At 29.9% G+C, this 23095-nt stretch overlaps 1 protein-coding gene across 4 annotated transcripts in view; it reads left to right on the top strand.

Annotated features, from left to right (window-relative positions):
- LOC107449610 (uncharacterized) overlaps positions 1–19382 on the top strand; it is a 69072-nt gene extending 49690 nt beyond the window's left edge. For all 4 annotated transcript variants that reach the window (XM_087157173.1, XM_087157172.1, XM_087157171.1 and 1 more), the window contains 6 exons: positions 3529–6949; positions 9962–10094; positions 11871–11993; positions 13791–13952; positions 17273–17393; positions 19111–19382. In XM_087157173.1, the coding sequence (XP_087013299.1) occupies positions 3529–6949; positions 9962–10094; positions 11871–11993; positions 13791–13952; positions 17273–17393; positions 19111–19153 (4003 nt within the window). In that variant the 3' untranslated portion in view covers positions 19154–19382. The remainder of the gene's footprint in view (positions 1–3528; positions 6950–9961; positions 10095–11870; positions 11994–13790; positions 13953–17272; positions 17394–19110) is intronic.
- Positions 19383–23095: the final 3713 nt, after the last annotated feature.

Here is a 23095-nt window from a genome sequence, read left to right as displayed (position 1 = left end):
TACTCTATGTGTGCTATTTTTTAATACTAGCATCAGTGGAGGCTTTGATATTAGTTTTATAATAGTATTGATGAATAATACTAAGTTATTCATACTTTTAAGATTTTTCTGATGTTTTTTTCATAGATATGTAATGTTTTTTTTTTTTTTTAAGATATTGCATTATTTTTTGTAATTATTTTTTTTTTAAATATAATCAGGGTAACCTCACACAATTCATTTTTTTATAAATCAGATATGAAATTATAATAATAATAATTGCATATCACATACAAGATCACAAGAAATGAGGTGTAAATAATGTTGAAAACTAAGCTTATCATAACTTAACAGATGTTCTATCTTGAATTTAATGTATGAATATATCAAAAGCTGTATAAGGTTTCCTCTGGTGACTTAAAAGTAACTATTTGCTACTTCTTTTTTACCTTGAGTGACTATGGTGTTCAAGTTTAACAATATTCAAGTTTCACTTGCCACTATTAGATGTTCTTGATTCACTACTATTCCATGGTAAATCCTTGTCGTTTTCCTGTCAATTATTCATCCATTTCAATATACTTTATAATTTGATAATTTCTTTTGGCAGGTCTGAGATGTTTGGGAGGTCTTGAGATGTTAATTTTAAAATAATTGCTATATTACAACATTAGTTTTAAATTTCAGTTATTTTCACTCTCTAAATTTTTATGTAAATCTGCGTCGTTTCTCAATTGTTCTTACGTTGTTTTTCAAATTCTGACATTTTTATAGTGTGATGTCATTACGGTATGTGAATTTGAGATTTAAGTAACAACTATTTGTTTTCATTATTTATTATGAATTTTTTGTGCACTTCCACTCATCTTTTTTTCTTCACATTGTTTCTTTTTGATGTTTTCAGTTTAGAAGGATTTCATCTAAATTTTGTGCCTTTTCATATTAGTTTTTTTCTGCATTTTCCACATAGGTTTTTTAGCTCTGATATTTTTAATATAATGTGGTTATGGTATGGGAATTTTAAAATTTTAAATTTGAGTTATCAATTTTTGGCATGTTCAATTCTGTTGTCCATCTAAAGTCCATGTTGTCCTCCTTTTCTTTTTTCTTCCATTTTAACATGTTTTTCCAATGTTTTTAATTAATATTATTATGATGACATGAGAATTTCAGTGATGATCTTTTGTAAAGGATTGATTTAAAAATAGTCTTTTGTTGCGTTCAGTTCCATTGTGATTCCAGGTTTGTTCTTTTCAATTGAGGAGACTATTTAGGCTACTATTTTTTATATGTAAAGCTACTACCGCTATTTTCATGGAGAATTATATTAAAAACCCTAACTGTGCCCCTAACAGCCTGTTGTGAGCCAGGGAAGGGCATGACTGTTAAAGCCTCACAATTACGTCATTAACAACATAATTGTGTCAATGTGCTCAGAATTGCTTTTGACTGCCTTTACTTCACAAGCCAGCTGTGCCAGGATGAAGTCCCAGTTTTTTACAATGATTGTTGTTAGGACTGGGCGATATAAGAAATTTTTTATCTCGATGCATCGTCAGTTTTGCATCGCGATACAGCGATGTAGTATTTTTGAATTGCATTTACTTGTAAGGCACAGAAAGTAGGGTTTCTATCAAAACTTCATACTCAGATTGATTTAAATCAATTTATGAATTTGAAGATATATATGTTCTGCTAAGGAAAGATATTAATGTTATATTTTCTAAGAATGATCGTGCAAATAACAATAGATTTCTTAGCTTAAAAATAAATAATGAAAAAAAAATTGAAATTCATCATTATAATATTTACCTAACGATAATATTTACCTATATATATATATAACTATAATATTTACCTATAGAAAGAAAATAAGTTCGTTAAAAATTATTTGCAGGCTTAAAATAAAGTGCTTAATAAATTTTTGAAAAAGCGCTTTTAAGACAACCCTATTTTTTGTCATTATTATTTCACATAAATAATTAAGTTAAATTGAATAATTATCGAATTCTGAACGAAAAAACAAAGTAAGGTTTAATTTCTTGAAAATAAAAACAAAAGAATTATGATATTCGATAATATATTTAACTAACAATATTGAAAGAAAATTAAAAAACACGATTATACTCTTTAATAAAACAAAGTGCTAAATGATTTTAAAAAGAAAAAAAAAAGAAGTCGCAAACCTTGCTAATTTTTTGGAATAAACAAAGTTGATTGACTTATGTCCAAATCCAAAAGAGGAAAAACTAGTTTTGTTATAATTTTATTTATAAAAACAAAAACAACTAAAATTTATAAATTTAAAATCAGTAATAAAAACTCATTAAATTATTGGAAATTTTATCCAAAAAGTTTTTAATAAATTAAAATAAAGTAAAAAATTGCCTAACAAATTTAATTACTTTGTAATTTAATTCTTAATGGGCACCTTAAATTAGATTTCCGATTGTAATAAATTCAATAATGCAAAAAATTACTTAAACATATAATATCAAAATTAATTTTCACATTTAAAAATAAAATAAAAAGTTTTGTTTAAAAAAGAATATTTTACCTAATTAATTAAGAAACACTTCTTTATATATTCTTTTCAATAATAGATTACGTTCAGAACAAGGTAACGATGGCGATCTCAAAGTCAGTCCCACTGAAAATAATATACAAGAAACGATATCAAGTCGCGACAAAGAAAAAGGGAAAAAAAACTATGAGGCGAAAAAACGAACATGGGAGATCACGATATATGTTCTCAGAACTGATTTTGATTTTCTGGCTCATCAATCAAGGCCGTCTCAACATCATAACATAAGAGATCCTTGCGTGCCTTGTATCGCTATATCGTTCGTCTTCTTTACTCAACGGCTTAAATCAGATTTCTGATGCATCGTCTGGAAAGACGGCTCATCAATCAATGCCGTCTCAACATCATAACGTAAGAGATTCTTGCGTGCCTTGTATCACTATATCGTATATTGTTCGTCTTCTTTACTCAATGGCTTAAATCAGATTTCTGATGCATCGTCTGGAAAGACGGCTCATCAATCAATGCCGTCTCAACATCATAACGTAAGAGATCCTTGCGTGCCTTGTATCACTATATCATATATCATTCGTCTTCTTTACTCAATGGCTTAAATCAGATTTCTGATGCATCGTCTGGAGCGAAAGTCGCTGTATCAGCCTGCCGATGTAGGACGATATGTCACGATATATCGATTTATAGCCCAGTCCTAATTGCAGTATGTTTTTAACTACTCAGCCATCATGGCTTGTTAAACTTGAGCAGTATTATCAAATGTTTTCTTTGGTTTTGGCATAGTCAACCTGCTTCTGCTTTGAGGAGGCATTTCTAATGAACTATCTGCTTGAATCAGACTTTGTTTGGATGTTAAATTTTCTAAACGTGCACTTAACTGATAAACAAAGCAAAGCTATAAAATTGACCCCTTTCTTTTCATTATAAATTATTATATTTGTAACTAATTAAACATTCGTTTATCACCTTAGTCTAGTGTTAACATGTTTTTTTTTCTATTTGTTTTTCAGTGCTGAAGAAGGAGATGTAGTTGCTGGTCTATCTCTTAAATTTAATGAGTTTTATCGTTGTGTTGTTTTGAAAAGGATGCGTGATAAATTCCTCGTTCATTTCATAGACTATGGAAATGAAGAAGAGATTTCAAAGTTATGTGAATTGACTCCAGAATTGTGGAGCAAGTGTTGCTATGTGGTGTGTTGCTCAAAACCTAATTCTATTTCTCAAGAGGAGTTCAAGTCTGTGTTTACTAAAACTGTTAGTGTCTGTGTAAATAAATCAGACGATAACTCGACTAAACTTTCTTTCCTCCATAAGAATTGCGAGATATATCTGGATTGCTTCCCTTGGTACCATGTCATTGGTCAAGCAAAGCCTACAAAACTTCCTGAGAAAAGAATCAAAAGTGATCTTGTTGCTGATATGCCTTTTGATGATAGTATTAAATATCAGGTAAAAGTAGTTTTTATTGGTGGTGGTGCATCAAAAATATTCATTCAATTACTAGAAAATGAATCTAAGCTTGAAGCTTTGATGAAGCAGTTATATAAACACTGTTCTTCAAATATATCTGATAAATATACCCCTATCAAAAATGAAATAGTTTGTTGCAAGTTCAAGGAAGATGGCAATTGGTATCGAGGTGAAGTGATTGGAAAAAAAGGGAAAAAGTACAAAGTATTCTTTGTAGATTTTGGAAATGAAGATTGGGTCGTGGAGGAAGAAATGAGAGCTCTACCTACAAACCTTTCTTTGCATAAGTTAGTTATTTGCACTTCATTGCCTATAGTTAATGATGAAGATTTAAAAGAATTGATTCCAAAGTTAACAAGTGAGTGTTGGGAAATGAAGATAATTGATAAGTCATCATCGCCTGTTAAAATTATGCTCTATCAGAACGAGAAACCTGTGACAGACTTCTTGAAGAAGAAATTTGTTCCTACAAAAGCATCCCTATCACAACAGAAGCTACCTGAAGGAAAAAAATGTGAAGTTATGGTTTTTCACACAGAAAAAAATGTTGTCTATGTTCAGCAGATAGAAGATGCCCAGCAAATCAGAGATTTGGACAACAATATGAATTCTGCTGTTGCTGCTATGCCTCCTGCAAAAGAAATATTAATAAATAACGTCTATTGTGCTCTTTTTACTGACGGGTTATGGTATCGAGCATCGATTGACAAGGACTTGCAAAACAATCAATATCTTGCCACCTTCATTGATTTTGGCAATCAGGAAATTGTAGATGTTCAAAATCTTAAAGACTTATCTGAAGAATTTTTTAAGTTTCCAATTTTTGGTATCTCAGTTATTCCACAAAATGTTAGCGTGTCCCAAATGCAAGCGCAAGTAAAGTACCAAGTTGAAGTGATAGAAGAGTCACCTGGAGCTCAGTTAGTAAAAATTTTGAATGTTGGTAGATCAGATGATAGTATCCAAACATCAGAAGTTTCTTCAAGGGTAAAAATATCTAGTTTAGAGAAGCAACTAATTCCGTTAAATAAAACAGTTGAGGTTTCTTTGTGTTACATAGAAGAAGAAATCTACTATTGCTGGCTTGTTTGCGAGCAGGAGAGAATCAAATCTTTAGAAGCAAAATTGCTATCTGCTGCAGCATTTGAGTCTCTGAGTAAATTGCCAGATGTCGGCTGTGTTGTGTGTGCCAAATTTACTGATGACATTTGGTACCGAGGATCCGTCGAAGAGGTTTGCCCGTCTTCAAGTTCGTGTAAAATTTGCTTTATCGATTACGGTAACACAGAAACAATAAGTATTGAAAATATGAGAATTTTACCCTCCGAAATTAATTCATTTCCAATATTTTCCATTCCTGTTAGATTTTCTAACCCAGAAAAATTGCAGAAGCTTGTAGAAAACGGAGCAACCACATTCCATGTTCAGGCAGTGGAGTTATCTGACGAAGGCATACAGCTGGTCAAAATTGTAGAGCTGGAAGATAAAAAGCCGATCTTTACTTCCATACCTACACAATTATTGTCCGATTTGCCCACAGAAGTGGCTGTTTGTTACAAAGAAAGTGATTTATATTATGTTCAAAAAGTGTCCGATGAGGATTCTCTCAAAGAAATGATGACCAGTTTGCAGAATCCTGAAAATCTGGATGCTGTACAGCATTCACCTAAAGTAGGAGAGGTTATATGTGCTAAATCAAAGGATGGTTTATGGTATCGAGGAATTATAAAAAAGGATTGCGGGAATGATTTGTTAAAAGTCTTTTTTGTTGATTATGGCAGCACAGAGGAAGTCAACAAAAAACATGTTTGTTATTTACTTCCAATATATGCTTCTCTTCCTATGCTCAGTATTCCAATTAAACTAAGTGATTTGAATAAATACACAACATGCTTATCTATAGACTCCAGGTACACAGTCAAGTGCATTGGTACAGCGTCTGATAACATCCAAATTGTAAAAGTGCGGCCATCTGTAAAGTTTGTTCCTATAAGCAGTATTAAATCTTGTACGTTAGAGGAAAATTTAACACTCGTAAATTGTCATAATTCCTGTGAAAAATATTACTTTTTGATAAAGAATTCAGATATTGATAGAATGAATGAAATGAACAGATTATTAAAGGAATTTAAAGGCGAGGAGATTTTTGATGCTCCAGTAGTGGATGAAATTGTAATTGTAAAAGGTGCCGATAAAAACTGGTCTCGTGGTTGCATTCAAGTGACAAATGTTAGACCAGGGTTTTGCAGAGTTTTATTTGTTGACAAAGGCACTTCAGAAGATGTTCCTTATTCTGATGTCTGCTACATGTCTGAACAATTCAATTCATTTCCCCTTTTTAACATTAAAGTTTTAATAAATTCTGATACGCAATTTCAAATTGGAAAAGAGTATGTGGTACAAGTTGAGTCAAAAATAGATAATGTTCCTCTGGTTCGAGTTGTAACTCAATACACTTTACACTCGCTTGAAAAACTGTATCTGCCAATGCAAACTCCGATAAAAGTTAGGTTTTGCCATTGTGATAGAGATGTCTTTTTTGTACAAGTTGTTGATCAGTTTCCATTATTGAAGGAACTGTCCCAAGAAGTGCAAACCTGTTCCTTGGGTATTATTCACAAACCCAAAGTTGGGGAACTGCTGGTTGCTCGGTGTAGCCTCGATAACATACAATATCGTTGTAGTGTGGAAGAAGTGATATCCAGTGATATGTTTAAAGTTATCTTTATTGACTATGGCAACAGTGAAGTTGTTTCCAAAGAAAAAATGCAGTACTTTAGTGATAAGCTTTTTAAATATCCTCCTCTCTGCAGAGGCGTTAAAATTCCTAACTTAACAGCAGCTATTGAATTAGAACAAGAGTATACAGTACTGGCTAAAAACTTACCAGAGAGTAATGAACCTCAAGTTGTTGAATTAATTCTTGAAACTGTTCAACAAATTCAACCACTGTGTAAAGAGGTAAATTTGAATATTTATTATTTTTAATATAAATTGTGTAAGTAATTTTGAAGTGGATAGATATTTAATTAACGTTGCACTAGAGCTGCACAATGGGCTATTAGCAACTGTCTGGGAAACATCCTTGAGGATGATTGAAGACATGCCATCACAATTTTGATTCTCTGCAGAGGGGATCTCAATTATGAGGCCATTTCTTCAATTTAGACATAGATCTAAAGGAGAAGGAACTTTTCTCCAGATGCTTGCTTGTACCCATGGTTCTGCTCAGCAACCCACCACAAGACTTTACGAACATGTATATTGCATGTACGAGATGGGTCTTGGGGGGAGGATTCCAGAAACGACTGGTACATCTGTATCGGAGTCCAATTCTCTAATCACTGGGCTACTACAACTCTTTAAGTAATTTTGAATGTGTTAAGTAGATATTGAAGTTCAAAACTCAATGCTAGTTTAAAAATCTTAGTTATAGTAAATAATAATTCAATGATTGCAGAATTTTAACAATGACAAACTAGGGCAGGGGTGGCGAACCTTTATACACCAATGTGCCATTTTCTCTAAAAAAAATTGCTTAATGAGGTCATAGACGTGCCGTCAAATAATTTTGACTTCTTGATTATTGAGAAAATAATAATACTAAATACTATCAACTTAAAACTCTTTATTTACATTGAAAAAAATACATTTTGCAATATCTCAGTTATACGCATAATTCAACTTTCAAGTAACATTAGTGTGACTTCTGTTGTTGCAGATTAGATGACAAATAACTTATATTAGGTTGAAGATGTTAGTTTAAGCAGGACTGTTAATTTTTTTTTGCTAGTTATTTATTGTTAGCTTGTTTTTTATGGTTATTAATTGTTTTTTTAGCATTAATTTTTAATTTTTTTATTAATATTGTTTATTATTTTGTTTATTTTTTGTGAATTTTAATTATTAATTTATGGTTATTAATTGTTTTTTTAGCATTAATTTTTAATTTTTTTATTAATATTGTTTATTATTTTGTTTATTTTTTGTGAATTTTAATTTAATTGTTGCATATTCTTCATAGTGTAACAACAATTGTGATCGGTGGAGTGCCCAAAATATTGTGTCGCGTGCCATTAGTTCGCCATCCCTGAACTAGGGGTTCTCAAAATGATTATTTTTTTAATGTTTTTTCAAATTTAATGAAACACTTCATTTATAAGTATTTAGTTCCGATTAAATTGATTCATTGTAACTGATTTATTGTAAACAGAATATTAAGTCTATGACTATATATATTGACTACTTGTAAGAAAAGATTCCAATTAATAGTTTAATAAGTAATGACATTTTGAACCGACTAACATAAGTTTAATATATTTATAAAAATATTTTTTAATTTAATTTGTATATTTTATATAATAAATAATTTAAAGAACTATTTTCGTTACTTAATTTGTGATTAATGTTTAATTTATGATATGGAAAATATATTGTTGAATTTTATATAACTACAGAGTTTAGCTTTCAATCTATAACTGCTAAAATAAGATAACATTTCTATTTATTTGTGTAGCAGTTTCATAGTTTAACACTTCATGATTTGATTCTCTCTCCTGCATTTTATTCCTTCAATTTTGTACCACAATGATAATGAAAATAGTTTGAACAGGGTTCCCACGGATCATGAAAACCTGGAATTGTCATAGAATTTTATTTTCACTAAAAAAAGCTGGGAAAATTGCATGTTTTTTTTTATTTATTTATTACAAAAACATGGAAAATACCTACACTAACCTGCAAAATAACCTGTCTTAGAATTGTCGATCCCAGTAATCAGTTATTGAGGTTCAATTTAAATAATTCTAACATTTATTATAATTATTTGCTATAAAAATTCCACATTTAAGTAAAAATTTTTCCATGTTTCCATCCTTATTCAATGATATTTTTGCTCACAAAATCTGATAAATCACATAACAAATAAAAAAAAAAAAGTCAAAATTGTCAGATCAAAAATCTCATAGTATGGATAACATATGATCTGGATTTACATTGAAATACCTGGAAAAGGTGATTTTCTTTTTCTTTTAAAATTAAGTGGAAGCCCTGTTATATACACTTCTTAGTAATAGCTAACCTTCATTCAATATAATAATTGATCTACAGCTGATTGAGTCTCCTCCTAATGATGACAACCTCAACAAAGCAAAACAGATTTAATACCCACTATGTATAGGTGCCTCCTGAGGGAGCAGTGTTCAGTGAGAAGACCAATGATCTTCCTCAAACTGTTCCTGTTTAGCTTAAGCTCTTTTTGACACACGCTAGGACAGTCACAATTTAGCTCTTCTCTGACCATCAGGGTTGCGCCATTGCTCATGGACAATTTTGCCATAGAGCTTGAATATAGATGCCCTGAATAATGTTGAAGAAATTCCCAAAGCTGGTTCAGGGCCCCAGGAAATTGCACTGGAGCAAACCTGTGCTACTTCGTCAGCTACTTCTAATTTAGGTATACCTTGTTATGAGTAGAAAGGTCACAAAAGACTGAGAAGCCCTCCTACACTAAATGAGAGCTGAATTTACACCTTGGTAGTCATAGAAGAGCAACTTGACTCTTAGAGAGCATATGTGAATAGGTATATTTAGATAACCCCTTTAATGCACCACCTGCAGCAGACAATGATAGCACAGACTTCAGTGTGAAAAACAGTGCCATGACTACCAAAAGGAAAGTGAAGTTTGGTACCATCGTTGGAGTAGTAAACACCTACCCCTGATTTGAAACCAATTCCTTGACCCATCGGTGAACCATACCGGACAATTGCCTTCAAGCCACCATTCTCCTGGGTGGAGACTGAAATGTACTTTTTGAATAGGAACCTCTGCTAATTTAATTGTGTGTCCCTTGTTAACCAACGTGTCGGATAATATCATTACCTTGCGCAAATCCATTTTCGAAGATTTGCTATATTTTTTAAAAGATTTCATAATATACCCTTTTATTAATATATTATTTATACTACCTAGATAAATGTTTCTGCTCAGAAGTTTAATTATGGTGACATGAAACCTGTGCCTTTCCCAATTGGTGAGCAGGACATTATCATACACACTGTAGTTTCACCTCAAATTGTGTTTTGTGCTCCATTCAGCGAAGCAAGTAAGAACCTCATAAATTTTTATTTTATTAAAAAGTTTCTGTTTGGTACTGTTAGTTATAAATATATGTTTTTTTTTTTTTTATCCAACTAAAAAATTATTATGCTCTTTATATAGTAGCTGAAAACGAATTACGTTAACTTAGGGAAACTCTCATTAAAAATTTAACGATATTGAATCTTACAACATTATATGGAATATTAAATCCTGTTTGTGAAAATAGATTTAAATAAAGAGTTCAATAAATAACAGTTGAACAGTTTACTAACACAAGATTGAGGCAGGGTTCGTAGTTCTGATTTTCCTGAAGAAAATTATTTTGTCCTGCTATTTCTGATTTTTGTATGTCTAAGGAAGATTCCATTTACTAGCAATACAAATTCAAATTTGTAGAACGAAAAGTTTGGGATTTTAGGTCCAATATATTTTTATTTTAATTAATAATGCTAGTAAAGATTGGTTTAGACAAATAGCCTTACTCGTAGGATTTGTTATGCCAGACTTATTGAGAATTTAGTCATTTAATCGAAGAATACTAAGTTCAATGAATTAATTTGTCTTATCAACTTTTTATGGTGTTTAATTCAGGGGTTATACATTTATTTATTATTTCAGCAAATGCTATATCAAGTCTTGTTGGAAGAAGTTTTGCAATTTCACAATTATTGATCTTTCAGAAATGATAGATTCCAATGCAGAAATGATATAAAATTTTTTAATCTTGAGTTTAGAAATCTTCCACTAAGTCACTTTTCTATCAGAATGTTGAGCAGCATAATTATCGTGCTCACGTTTCGATGTTATTAAATCCTTACTTATTTAATTATGAAAATTTTGAACTTTATTACAAATTTAGATAAATTTTAGTAATTTTAATTTTAGTTGATAAATTTTAGTAAGTAGAAATATTAACTAGTAATTAATACTGTTTATTTCTTTATGCAACATTATTATAAAGAAAAATTTGTCTGTGTATTTCTTTCAAACTATTATGAGTTGTTCAGTGCTTCATTTATAAATGTATTGTTAAATCTTTCTTTTGTTAATGTAATACTAAAATCAAAAATAGTATATTTTATTGTTTTGTGATACATATTGCCTTTGTTATACTTAAATAGGGCAAATTATAACTATTTCTTAAGTAGTCTGTTACTAAAAGAATTTCCTGATATATTTTTTTTTTCTTTGGCCCTCTACGAAGCCTAAAAATGTAACTTAAATAGAAATTACTGCATATAGTATTTATTAAAAAATCAGTTTAAGTGATATTTTATCTCCTTTTAAATGGAGATTTTTTGTGAATATAGTAGAATTCCGCTTACCTCAAGACCATTGGTTCACGATCTTCAATAAATCAAAAACTCATAATTCAAAGCAAATTTTTTTTAACGGACTTCCGTAATCTGAAATGATGTTTTGTAACTTTTGATTCACCAGATTATCACCACTATGGATATCTGGAACTGCATTGGAATCCACTTGTGTCGCGAATCTTATTCACACGATTTTAATATCAAACATCAGTTTTCATATTTACCTGATTTAAATATTGCACATTATGATTCATATTCGCACAATTTAGAAATCCAATAAGGAAATTTGTATTCACACTTTTTTTAATACCAAGATCGTGATTAATGTTCACAAATTTTTAAAATCCAATATTATGATACATATTCATATTAAATATTATGTTCTAGTTTTGTGTTATACAGTTTCTTAGTATTTTAAATTGCCAAAATAATATTCTTGTTTGTAATTTTTATATATTTTTTAGATTTGACTGCCTTAACGGATTTATTTCAAGAAATTACCAAATACTGCAATGAACTTACTGATATTTCCTCTTACGAAGGTGATCCTCCAGTGGAAGGTGAAATAGTCTTAGCAAAATATGAAGGTAATATATGTCTTGAATTATTTTTTAAATGCATAATGCATAGATTTAAGTAAATTAAATATCATATTTGCCAAGTTTGTTAAGAATAAACAAACCATCTTGTCTTTTGAGTTATACTTTTCAATTTCATCAATTTTATGTATGGTATGCTTGCTAACTTGCAATCTTCGTAACTTGCTTCATCAGTAACTTGCAATCTTCATAATTATACTTTGTTAGAGAAACAAATAAGTTTTTTTTTAAAATTGAAATATCTGACATTTCCATTTTGTAATATATTGAGTTTTTGATCTCTCTTCTTTTTTATTATCAAACAACTGATGTTTGCAACTTATTTTTATTTTATTATTATTATTTTGTGTTTGTGTTGGATTTTATGTTAAAATTTTACTCAGGAAACTAACGGAAATTATTTTTATCAATTGCTTTTTAATTTTAATCTTTTTTAACTAAATGCATTGAAAATGGCTTGTGGAGTTTGAATTGTATTTTTTAATATTTGTAAGGAATGAAAAAAAATCTCTACAATTTTGCCTCTCTTTTCATAGCTCCCAATACTAATAGATTTTCCAGTTGGCTAGCAGATCTTGCTACTTTTTTCTTGTCTACTGGTTTTATTGAAAGTTCTTTTTTTTTCTCCCCGTATATTTTATAAAATTTCCTAAGATTATGAAACTTTTTGAAAAAAGTATCTGTTAAATTGAATTTTTAAGATTGTTTTTTGCTTACTCCTAAATTAAGTATCATTTATTACTTGTAAATTATGAGTATTATTTTCAAAGAATAATGCAAGCCACATTTATTGAAATTAGTCAATTGTTCTTATTTTCTTCTTTTCTAAACCGTTGATGACAAACTGCTGTTAACTAGTTTGTTTACTAAACCAAAGTGATTTTCATTATTCATTTTGTCTTTATATATTTTTTCAAAATGGATTGTGCATGTGATATATTAATTGTTCACGGAGGCAAGAATGACGTGTTGAGGCATATAAAGGGGCAAAAGTACGAAGAAGCAGTGAAATTTTTATAAAGTAACAAGAAAATTTATTTTACCATTGATGACGATTCAGTTATAAGGGAATTTTATTTCCATTTAATATTAAAAAAATTTTTTTAAACAAAAGCATACTTGATTAAAGTTTTAATTTCTTCCATAATTTGTTTCCTTTTAGTGTGTAAAATTTTTTGCATTCCTATATTTAAAAAAAATTTTTTACTTAGAATTTATTAGAAATATCAAATGTCGCATATCTTAAAATTTTTTTCCTTTTCTGAAATCAGAATTTTTGTTAGGGGAACTCCCGAATGTTAATTTTGCTTGGTTGACACATCTGTGTTATCAGGGCGTCGAGAAAAAAAAATGTACCCTCGACATAGAAGTAGAAGAGGTAGGTGGACGAATTTTCAACTTGACAGCTTTGAATTATCACTATCGCAGAGTCCTGCCATAGGTGCACACAAAAAAATTGCTCGACTCTTATTGTAGGTCTGAAGGGAAATTATTCTACCAGGACTCCAATATATGAATTCCTAGCTCCCAAGAGTCAGGGAAAACTCAGGAAACTTTTTTCTCCAGGAATTTAGAGTATGAACCCTGTTTTGTTAAATATATAAAATTTGTAGTCTAGTCTGCAATATTTATTATGAAAACTATAATATTTTGTAAAGCCTACTTGATTTCTTTCGTTTTCTCCATAGCTGAGATTTTTATATCCTTTTGTACAATCATTAAGAGTCAGTTATTATTGTTGGTTTTTAAATTGCTTGTATTCATGTTTTTATTGTTTTCTTGCAGATGCTTGGTACAGAGCACTTATTGTGAATGACTATGCTCCAAACTATGAAGTTCTGTATGTGGATTTTGGGAATTCAGAGGAGATTTCCATCAAAGACATGAGAAGGATGACAAATGCATTCATGTCTTTAGAAGTACAAACTCACCCTTGCCTTCTCACTGGTATTGTGTTATTTTTTTATATTTTAATTATTATAACCGTCGCTGAACAGCCGAATAAATCTTGAGTTTGCGACTACTAACGTTCAATTCTATAACCTTATAATTTTAAACTCAATCCAGTAGACAAGGCAATTTCTGGATCAAGTATTGGGAGAAATTTGCTTTTGTGAATGACTTTCTGGTGGAACTGACCCACATTTGTGTAACTTGGAAAGGAAAACTACAAAAACGCGAGTCCTGTTTAATTGTTTTGGAGCCAAGATAAAGTAAATTAACTTTGCCCTGGCTTCATTAGACCACTGAACTAGTTTATATGTGGTCAATCACACCTTCCTCTGTACTGATTCATCAGATTTTAAAAACGTTTTTGTTTTGTTTTGTTCTGTACCATTTTCACATTGATAGGTTCTACAAAGTATACTGTAGCATCTTGATGGTTTGAGGTTCATGGGACCGGGTTTGCATCAAACGGTTTAAAGTTCAAATTATGGAATTTAGAGAATTTTGTTTAAATTTTTTAAAACGCTCTATGATTTGTAGCTTGGTTTTTTATTCTTGCTGGAATAATAGAATAAATCATGGTAAAATTGACAAAAACTTCTAATTTCCTAATTGAAAGTAGTGTTACATTAAATTCTGTTAATTAAGGAATAACTACAATGACACAAATAATGCCAAAATATTTTACTTATTTCATTATTAACTTAAAAATTGAAAGAAAAATATATGCATACAATTGTATTAGCATTGATTTTAAATCTAGTAGAACATATTTCAATATTACATATTAAGTAATAAATCCAATTCTTTCAGTACTAATTGTTAAATGAAAATTGTGAAAATGTTTATATAGATAATTTCATATTTAATTTAGATTTTTAGGCTATTTAATTCTGTCAGAAAGTAATCAAATAATGCATTTTTCTTCTACAATTGAGAAAGACTTAAAAAAGTACAAGTATATCTCTACATATATTGTGCAAAAAGCATACTAGGACTCAATCTTAATTAGAGATGTAGCAAATATTTGGCATAGTACTCTTTGTTACGATAGGTACTCTGAAAGACATTTGTCTGGAGGGGTGTCGGTGACTATGGTAACGAGGTATGATTATTTCAAGTAGGGGTGCGGGGTTCCTCTTTATGACTGGTTTCGGTGGGAGAAAAGGAGACTTCTTTCTTCGGTCTATTGTATTAGCCCTAGAGTGATGAGAAATGAGCATTCGCGCCTGAAACATCGTTTACAGCGTTCGATTCCTTTTTTTAATCTTTTCTCTTTTTCAAAAGCTTCTGTTTTAGAGAAAAAAATCAACAAATTTATTTGTGTTATTAATTTTTTTTATTATTTTTTTATTTTATTTTTCCTCTTTTTAACTTTTTTGAATATTGAGAAATGCCTTTTAAATTTAAAAAAGGTGAAGTTTTGAAATCACAAGCACGTAAAATTGTGCACAATGTGTTTGAGTTTTTTGCTAATGAAGCTCCAACAACCAGCTCAAAGAGCATGTCTGGCTACTGGAGTGTCAGACTTCACACTTAGAAAAATTAAAAGAGAAGTTTCTTGTTTAGGAGAAGACGGTGTGTTGCGCACTCCCGGAAAAAGCAGGAGAAGGAAATTTAGTGGACTTGCTTATCTGGATGAATTCGACAAATGCTCTCTTCAGCTCTCTTCTGATTTTCATCGATACTATTTGTCCAAATACAATGACAAATTGAAATTGTTATTTCTATGAATAACGATTGATAAATAGGATATGTATGGAAATTGTATAAAATTGTTTAAAGCAGCTCAATGTTTTATTCATAAATAACTCATCTATAAATTTATCATACATAGTAAATTGGTTGTTAAGAAATAAATAAATTTGCTAATAAAAACTGTTTTTAATAAATAGTGAAAAAAACTATACAGGTTACAATAAAATATGAATAAGAAAACGTAATTTAAGCAAAAAAAAAGAAAAAATAAATAAATAAATATTTAAAAATTAATAATAAAAACAAAGATATTTAATATTTCTCCGGCACAGATAACGTGAACTATTTTTATTTTCAACAAAAGTTTTATCTCCTTTTAAAATCAGAGTTATTAAGTTTAAGCTCTTCACTTTTTCCAGAAAATTCAAGTTATAAAAGCAATTAACTGCTTTAAAAAATGTGCAAGTTTAGAAATTAAACCATCTAACAATCAATGAACATTCATAATAAATATCGTAAAATTAAAAAGTAACATTAAAAAAACCTTAATGTCAGAATTTGTTCCCTTTTTTTCCTTTGTATTTAAAAAATAACAACCGATTGAATAGAGAGAATTATTTTAAGTAAGAAAGAAATATTCATGCGAATCTTAAAAAAGTTCTTGAATCAGATTAAATAAGTCGCCTACTGGTGGCTGAGTCAGCCAATGGTATACTACTACCCATACAAGCTATCATCGAAGCTACCCTCCCTAAAATGCCCTCTTCTTGTTTCCATAGCACCAGACTGCCGTAGACTTTGTGGCAGTCAGAGTACCTATCGTAGACAAACAGTATTACTTATTTAAAAAATTATTTTTCGACAAAGTTTTGGGGTAAATTTTAATAGATTTTATAAGGAATTATCTAAGGTTGTATGTTTTACTATCCATTATTAGAAATAATTTTACACTTATTTGCTAAGTTCTAAATTTTGTTAATTTATGACCTGAAAGACACGTGGAGAAGCCAGTTTTTTTTTCATTTTTACTTGTTTTCCTGTTTTAAATAAGATGACTTATATTAATGGAGTGTTTTTAATAGACTTAATATATTTCTTTTTTGTATTGTAAGACAGATGACTTGTACAATAGAAAGCTGAGATTTTCAATGTTAAAGTTTTATTTCAAATATAATTTGGTCAGGAGAGAAGTCAAAACTTAAAACCCCTTAATTTTATTTTTTGCATTTAATTATAAAATTCATGCATCCATAGTTAATTATGCAAAAAAAAAATATTTTTTAATAATTATTTATTTATACTATTTTATTTAATAATAGTTAAAAAAATGTTTGAACTGTAAGGTGTATACAAATGTTTAAATAATTTTAAAAATGTAACTTTATATGGCATAATTTAATTCAAATTGATTAAATAGTTCCTCGAACAGCGAATTTTAGAAGAGTCAAACTTTTATGATCCAATTTGTTGTTAATCATTTGTTTTGATAAAGTTTTAGTTGAAGAAACTATTTTATAATTTTTAAAATTATTACTTAGTACCTTCAGAATTATTTTACTTTAATATATTCTGTCATAAGAATTTAATATATATATATATATATATATATTTGGTTCATGCAGGTTACAATTATGAGGAAACTGATTCAAATAGAATAGAGGAAGAGATAAAAAAATTCACCATGCAGTGTCTGAGTGGAATTGCAACTAAAGTAGGAGAAGATATGCAAGTCGAGATAAGTCTGTGAGTATAGCCCTTCCGCTCACACAATCATCTCTTTTTATGAATAATAGCTCTTTTTTTTGCATAATATTTTATTAAGTATAACTTACCTTTTAATTATGTAAATAAAAAAAAATTTAATGTCTGCTGCTTTCTAGTGTTAGTAAAATAGAGTTAAAGTAAATAACTAACCTTACTTGCTGGAAAATAGATGCTCACACGGATATTTTATCAAAATTTTTTTAAGTTACTGATTTGGCAAGTGTATCCTCTCAATTGCCCGTAAAGAAATGTAGGTATAAAAATTCTATATAACCTGGTTCATTTCTATTTTGGAGATTGTTACTATTTACTTGTAATAATCCAGATAAGTCATTTTAGGACATTATTTGACAAGGATGTCATTTTATTTGACAAGGATGACATTTAACACATAAACTAGTGGAAAATAACAATCGGGGCAAAATCTTCTTGCAGTCTTCAAAGAAGTAAACATTAAAGTTCAGGGAGCCCTCTCTTGGGCGAAAGAATAAAAGTCAATCTGCTTCATCCTCCAGCCCCAAAGGATCCTTATATAAACAGTTAACTAGGTCCCTTTGCATTGTTTTAGAGTTCAACAGGATATAACAGTTGAGCTGGTCATTTCAGAGTAGTTCCAATAGAAAGTCTAATATTGCAAGTCTCGAGTCTTTCCATCACGTCAAGGATGTATGCTGAGGGTGTTACTCATTTTCCACATGAGTTGAAGTTTTTTGTCATACACTAGGACGGTTGAGTTTTCTGTTGGTTCAAGACACTGCTTGGATCACATTGACTGGCAGGCAATTCTCTGTTCTAATCGATACTAAGATTGCCATTTTCTCCATATTCTTTCTAAAGTGTTTTTTCTGTGTTTCAAATTGGACTTGGGAAAAATTAATCGAATTGAAGCTGAAGAAGGGAAAGCAACAAGCCTGCTTATGAGGAAATGCCCAGGTGTTAATGCTCAGGCTCTTCAATATTGCTGTAGACAAACATCAATGGCCTGAAGTTTATAATAGCTTCAACTTCAATGACCATTGTCTTTAATTCATTCTCTTTTCGTTTCAACCCTTTTATTTACTTCAATGGGTTCAACTATCCCCTAGCAAATCTGATTCGTTAATACATCCTTGTACCGACCGTATAATTCCTTATCTTTCTCAAATCTCTTAACTAATTTTTCAAGGCAGTCCTTTGCGATTTCATAAGTATTTTCTAATTTTTTCCACATTTTCATTCCACGGTAATTTTGCCCTGTATCTATTGTCCTGAAAGATTTTATTTTTCTCAAATTCCTGTTAGATAACTTCTCTCATTATTAGACAAATCTCTTTTTTTCCTTTCAATCCCCAAAAGATCTAATTTTCAAAAAATTATACAATATCAAATTGGTACCATGCAACCTGATTCGTATTCACTTGAATATCATGAATTGTACTTAAGTGTTTTATAAAATTCAAGTCACATTTCATATTCACACGATTTTAAAATCTAAATTGGGGATTCTTATAAGAACTAAGTTTTTCTTAAATAAGTTATTATAAAGGTGTGATATTCTTCATTGGTAGCTAATTTAGTCATAAATTTTTAAATAAATTGTATTAAATATGAAACAAGTATGGTATTTAAATTGATATCTTGACACTTTTTTTTAAACATAAAATTTACAAATTTTGTATCTCTATTTCCCCTGTTAATATTTGTTTTCTTCTTCTAGTATCACTGAGCACCTCAAGGAGAGGAATCTGATTACCTCATAAAATAGGACACCGTTCATCGAATTCATTTGGAGCATTTTTCATTTTCTGTTGTGTTAAGCATCTTGGGCCAATATCATCAAAAACAAAATACCAATTTGGATATGCACAAATTATTTTGTATGTGTTCATTTTACAACATTTCCATTTACAGTTTTGCATTTAGACTTGTATAAATTAAGAAAAACTCGAATTTGTTGTACTGTTGTATGTAATAAATCTATAAATGTTTTTTGTGTGGATTGTCTGATATTTTATTTAGTTTTTTTTAAATATTTTATTTATATGTTAAACCTGGTAGCTTACTACTTTTTAAATAGTTACATCTGAAGTCTAGATTTTCAAACATTTTTATGGATTCTAGTTTGAAAAAAAAAATGAACTACTCTAGAAAAATCTTTAATTTGTAATAATTTTATTTTATATTTTTAAAAATTTTGATTCAATGTTTATTTTTATACTATTTTTTTGTTACGATAAAAAAATGTAATTTAAGAATATTTTAAACTGCATTTAGAGCACAGCTGGTAACTACCCTGGAATTTCCAAAGGATCTTCTGAAATTCCAGTGTACTCTGCAAAGATATTAATTTTGTCCAGAAAATAAATCAGACTGCTAATTTTTGCTGATGATGTCACAAAATCATATTCCAGTGGGCTTTCACAGTTAGTACTTTCCCCTCCCAATTGTGAATAATGTTTTTGTTTCGGCACTCTTACTGTTACGTATACTGCTGACGTCACTTAACTTGTGCAGCTTCTGAAAAGTGGCAACACCTTTCTAACTACGGTGAGAGTGACAAATGTTTCTCCCAAACCTGCCGAGTTTACTTTTTTGTTTGCCTGGCGCTAGTCCTAGTTGTTGATTTGAATCGGGTCATGTCTTCCAAAAAGCATTCACAGATGTTTTGGAAAGAATATTTAGTAGAATATCCTGTATTTACTCGTACCACTATACCCATCTGCTCGTTCCATCATGTATGTTGCAATTTTTCAATTGCGCATAGACCTCAAAATTATTGCATACAGCATATGGAAGGATTGTGCTATTGCACAAATGGCGTTGCTTCTTCCTCCAGTATAGAAGCATTAAAGAAATGTTTTTGGGATCTACCAATCAAAGTAATAATAGCAGAATCTCTCTTTGTGAATCTTTTAATTCCCCATATTTTCCTGTTATCGCAGACCACGGAGGTCCGTTGTTTATGCGCGTATTTGGAGATTTGATTATTTTTGAGAGAAATGTTCAAAAGTTTAACTGAAACAGGGCAGAATAACTTATATGCTGCTAACGATGCATCTTAGCAGCATATTTCATTAACTTAACTCATCTTCTCAAATAAAAGTGCCTCCAAAAGTTGGCAAAGCCAAACCTAAGATCTGTTAAATTAGCTATGGAAAATACACACTCACAAGCAACATTGCTGCGAGGCAATAAAAGCATAGCCTGCATTTTTGATGGTTTTGCTTTGTACTTTTTGTACCACTAAACCAGATAAGAGTCCAAGCTGCTTTACAGCATCCAACTGATAGAACTGCTTCACTAAGTGAATATCTGATACATAGCAAACTTCTGTTCAATTTAGCTTCTTTTCTTCTCTGAAATAGAAAACAGAAAGAAAATATTCAAAAGGAGCAAATTTTGCTTCATGCCGAATTGTTATATTTGCAGTTTCACAGTGTTTATTAACCTCATTGGTAAAAGCAAATTTTTTTTTTTAAATGTGAGAAAGCACTTCAGTATAGAATTTTCTAATTGATAAATAAAATTGTCTTTTTTCTTCTGCAGTAAGGTGTGAATCCTTAACGTTTCGCCTTGACGCCTTTTTCGAGTCCTCTTTTTGATATTTCACTTTATTGAAGTTGTGTCTGTTACAGATGCTGATTTCATAAATCTTGATAAAATATAACTAAATAAGTTCTTTGATATGTGACTGTAGTTCTGTTTATTTTATATTAACTCTCTAAGGTTAATTTAAACATGATTTAATAATCAAAAATAGTCTAAATATGATTGAAGAATTATTAATTTTACAGTTTCAATACTATATTAAAAAGTACTACTTATTTGGTTTTTGAATTTATTTATAGAATTATATTTGATTTCACTTTGTACCTCTGAAATTGTTATCCTAACTCATGCTGTTTTTAATCATTGTTTCTGAAAACTTTTCTACTATGTTACCAGGTCTGCATTAGGGGAGTACAAAAGCATTGCTATAATTTAGTATTCCTACTTGGTTATTTCTGAGTTTCTTAGAATCAAGAGGTAATTCAGAATTTTAAACCCCCTGCAGTCATGTGTTCAATCACTGCTGCCAAAGAATTTTTGATTTTTTCAGGCCTACATCTATGCTTTGGCAGGATGACAAAAACCATACTTAACTTACGATATTAAACAACATTGTTCACTTAAGTTGTTAAACATGTAATTCTAACAGTTTTTTTAAAGTGAAATAGTATTTTTCCTTTTTACAAAATATTTTTCATATTTAACCTACTGGTTGTATTCGTACAACAAAAATAAATTCTGATCAGTTATCAGAGAAACATGTTAGAAAATTTTGAACCATAGTGTATGAATTGTTAATTTTTTTTTTCCTATTTAGAAAACTCACTTTTTGCTTTTATGGGTCCTATCACTAAGAACAGAGTTCCTACACTTCTGAAATATCAGGAAAATTGTCAAAAGTCAAGGAAAATTAGTTTCCAGAAAAAAGTTAAAATGTTTTTCCCTGAGGAACCATCCACTAATTGTACAATGTAATTAAGTTTTCTTGTTTATCTTATTAGATCTGTGATTTGAGATTATTCTGTACTGTTAAATTATTTTAAGAAAGAAAAAAAAAAACTCAATATTCTCATAAGATTTTTAAAAAGTATGGATTGAGTGGACCTATCACATTTGATTGGTTATTCACATTATTTAGTAAATACAGTGGCTATAATTTAGATTAATTACAATTAAAATTTTTGTAAGTACAGAATCGTTTAAACAAATTATAACTAAGTACAGGGATGAGAGTAGTCAGAAAGTAAAAAAGAGGAAATCAAAAAAATATATATATATATAAAAAAAATTTGACAAAAAAAGTGCGATTTTTAAACTTGTAAACCATGTAATTATAAATCTCGATATGAGGCTTTTAAATAACGTAAATATGAAACTCTACATCGAATTTAAAAAATGCGAAAATACAAATCATGATGCGTAATTTTTAGATCACGATGCATAATTTTTAAATCGCGCGATATTACAACCGCAAAAACGAATCACGACATTGGATTTTAAGCTCGCGTGAATACGAATTGCTACATTCATAGGGTTTTAAAAGCTCGTAAATACAAATCGCGATATTGGTTTTTTAAATCTCGTAAATAAGAATCGCAATATACAATATTGAAATCGCCTGAATAAGAATCGCAACGTTCAATTTTTAAATCAGGTAAATACGAAAATCGATGTTTGATAATAAAATCGAGATTTTAAAAATGCATAAATACAAAACACGATATTGGATTTTTTAATCTCGTAAATAAGAATCATAATGTACGATATTTAAATAGCGTAAATAAGAATCGCAATGCGCAACTTTTAAATCGGGTAAATACGAAAATCGATGATTGATATTAAAATCGCATGAATAAAAATCGAGATATTTGCTGAGTCTGGACTTGGGATTTCTAAAAGGCTTGTTTGTATTGTTTTTGTTCTCTTTTTTTGTTTGTTTTCACGCCAGAATTCAAGAAGCAGCGACGTCTGAATTACGAAAATACGAGCTATCCCGCCGACGGATAAAAAATACGGAAAATCTTACTTTCTGTGCGTGAAATCGGAGAAAATAGCTAATATAAGTAAAAATGCGGAGGGGTTAGCAGCTAGGACGTAGTTTGAATTTTCTGTTTAGCTTTGAAAATCGTAAATAAATATAATTATTTTACTTC

Source organism: Parasteatoda tepidariorum, chromosome 2 (genome assembly GCF_982258835.1).
Source record: "Parasteatoda tepidariorum strain Cologne lab strain chromosome 2, Ptep-v5.0, whole genome shotgun sequence".
Taxonomy (NCBI): Eukaryota; Metazoa; Arthropoda; class Arachnida; order Araneae; family Theridiidae; genus Parasteatoda; species Parasteatoda tepidariorum.
This window is presented reverse-complemented; position numbering and strand designations above follow the sequence as displayed.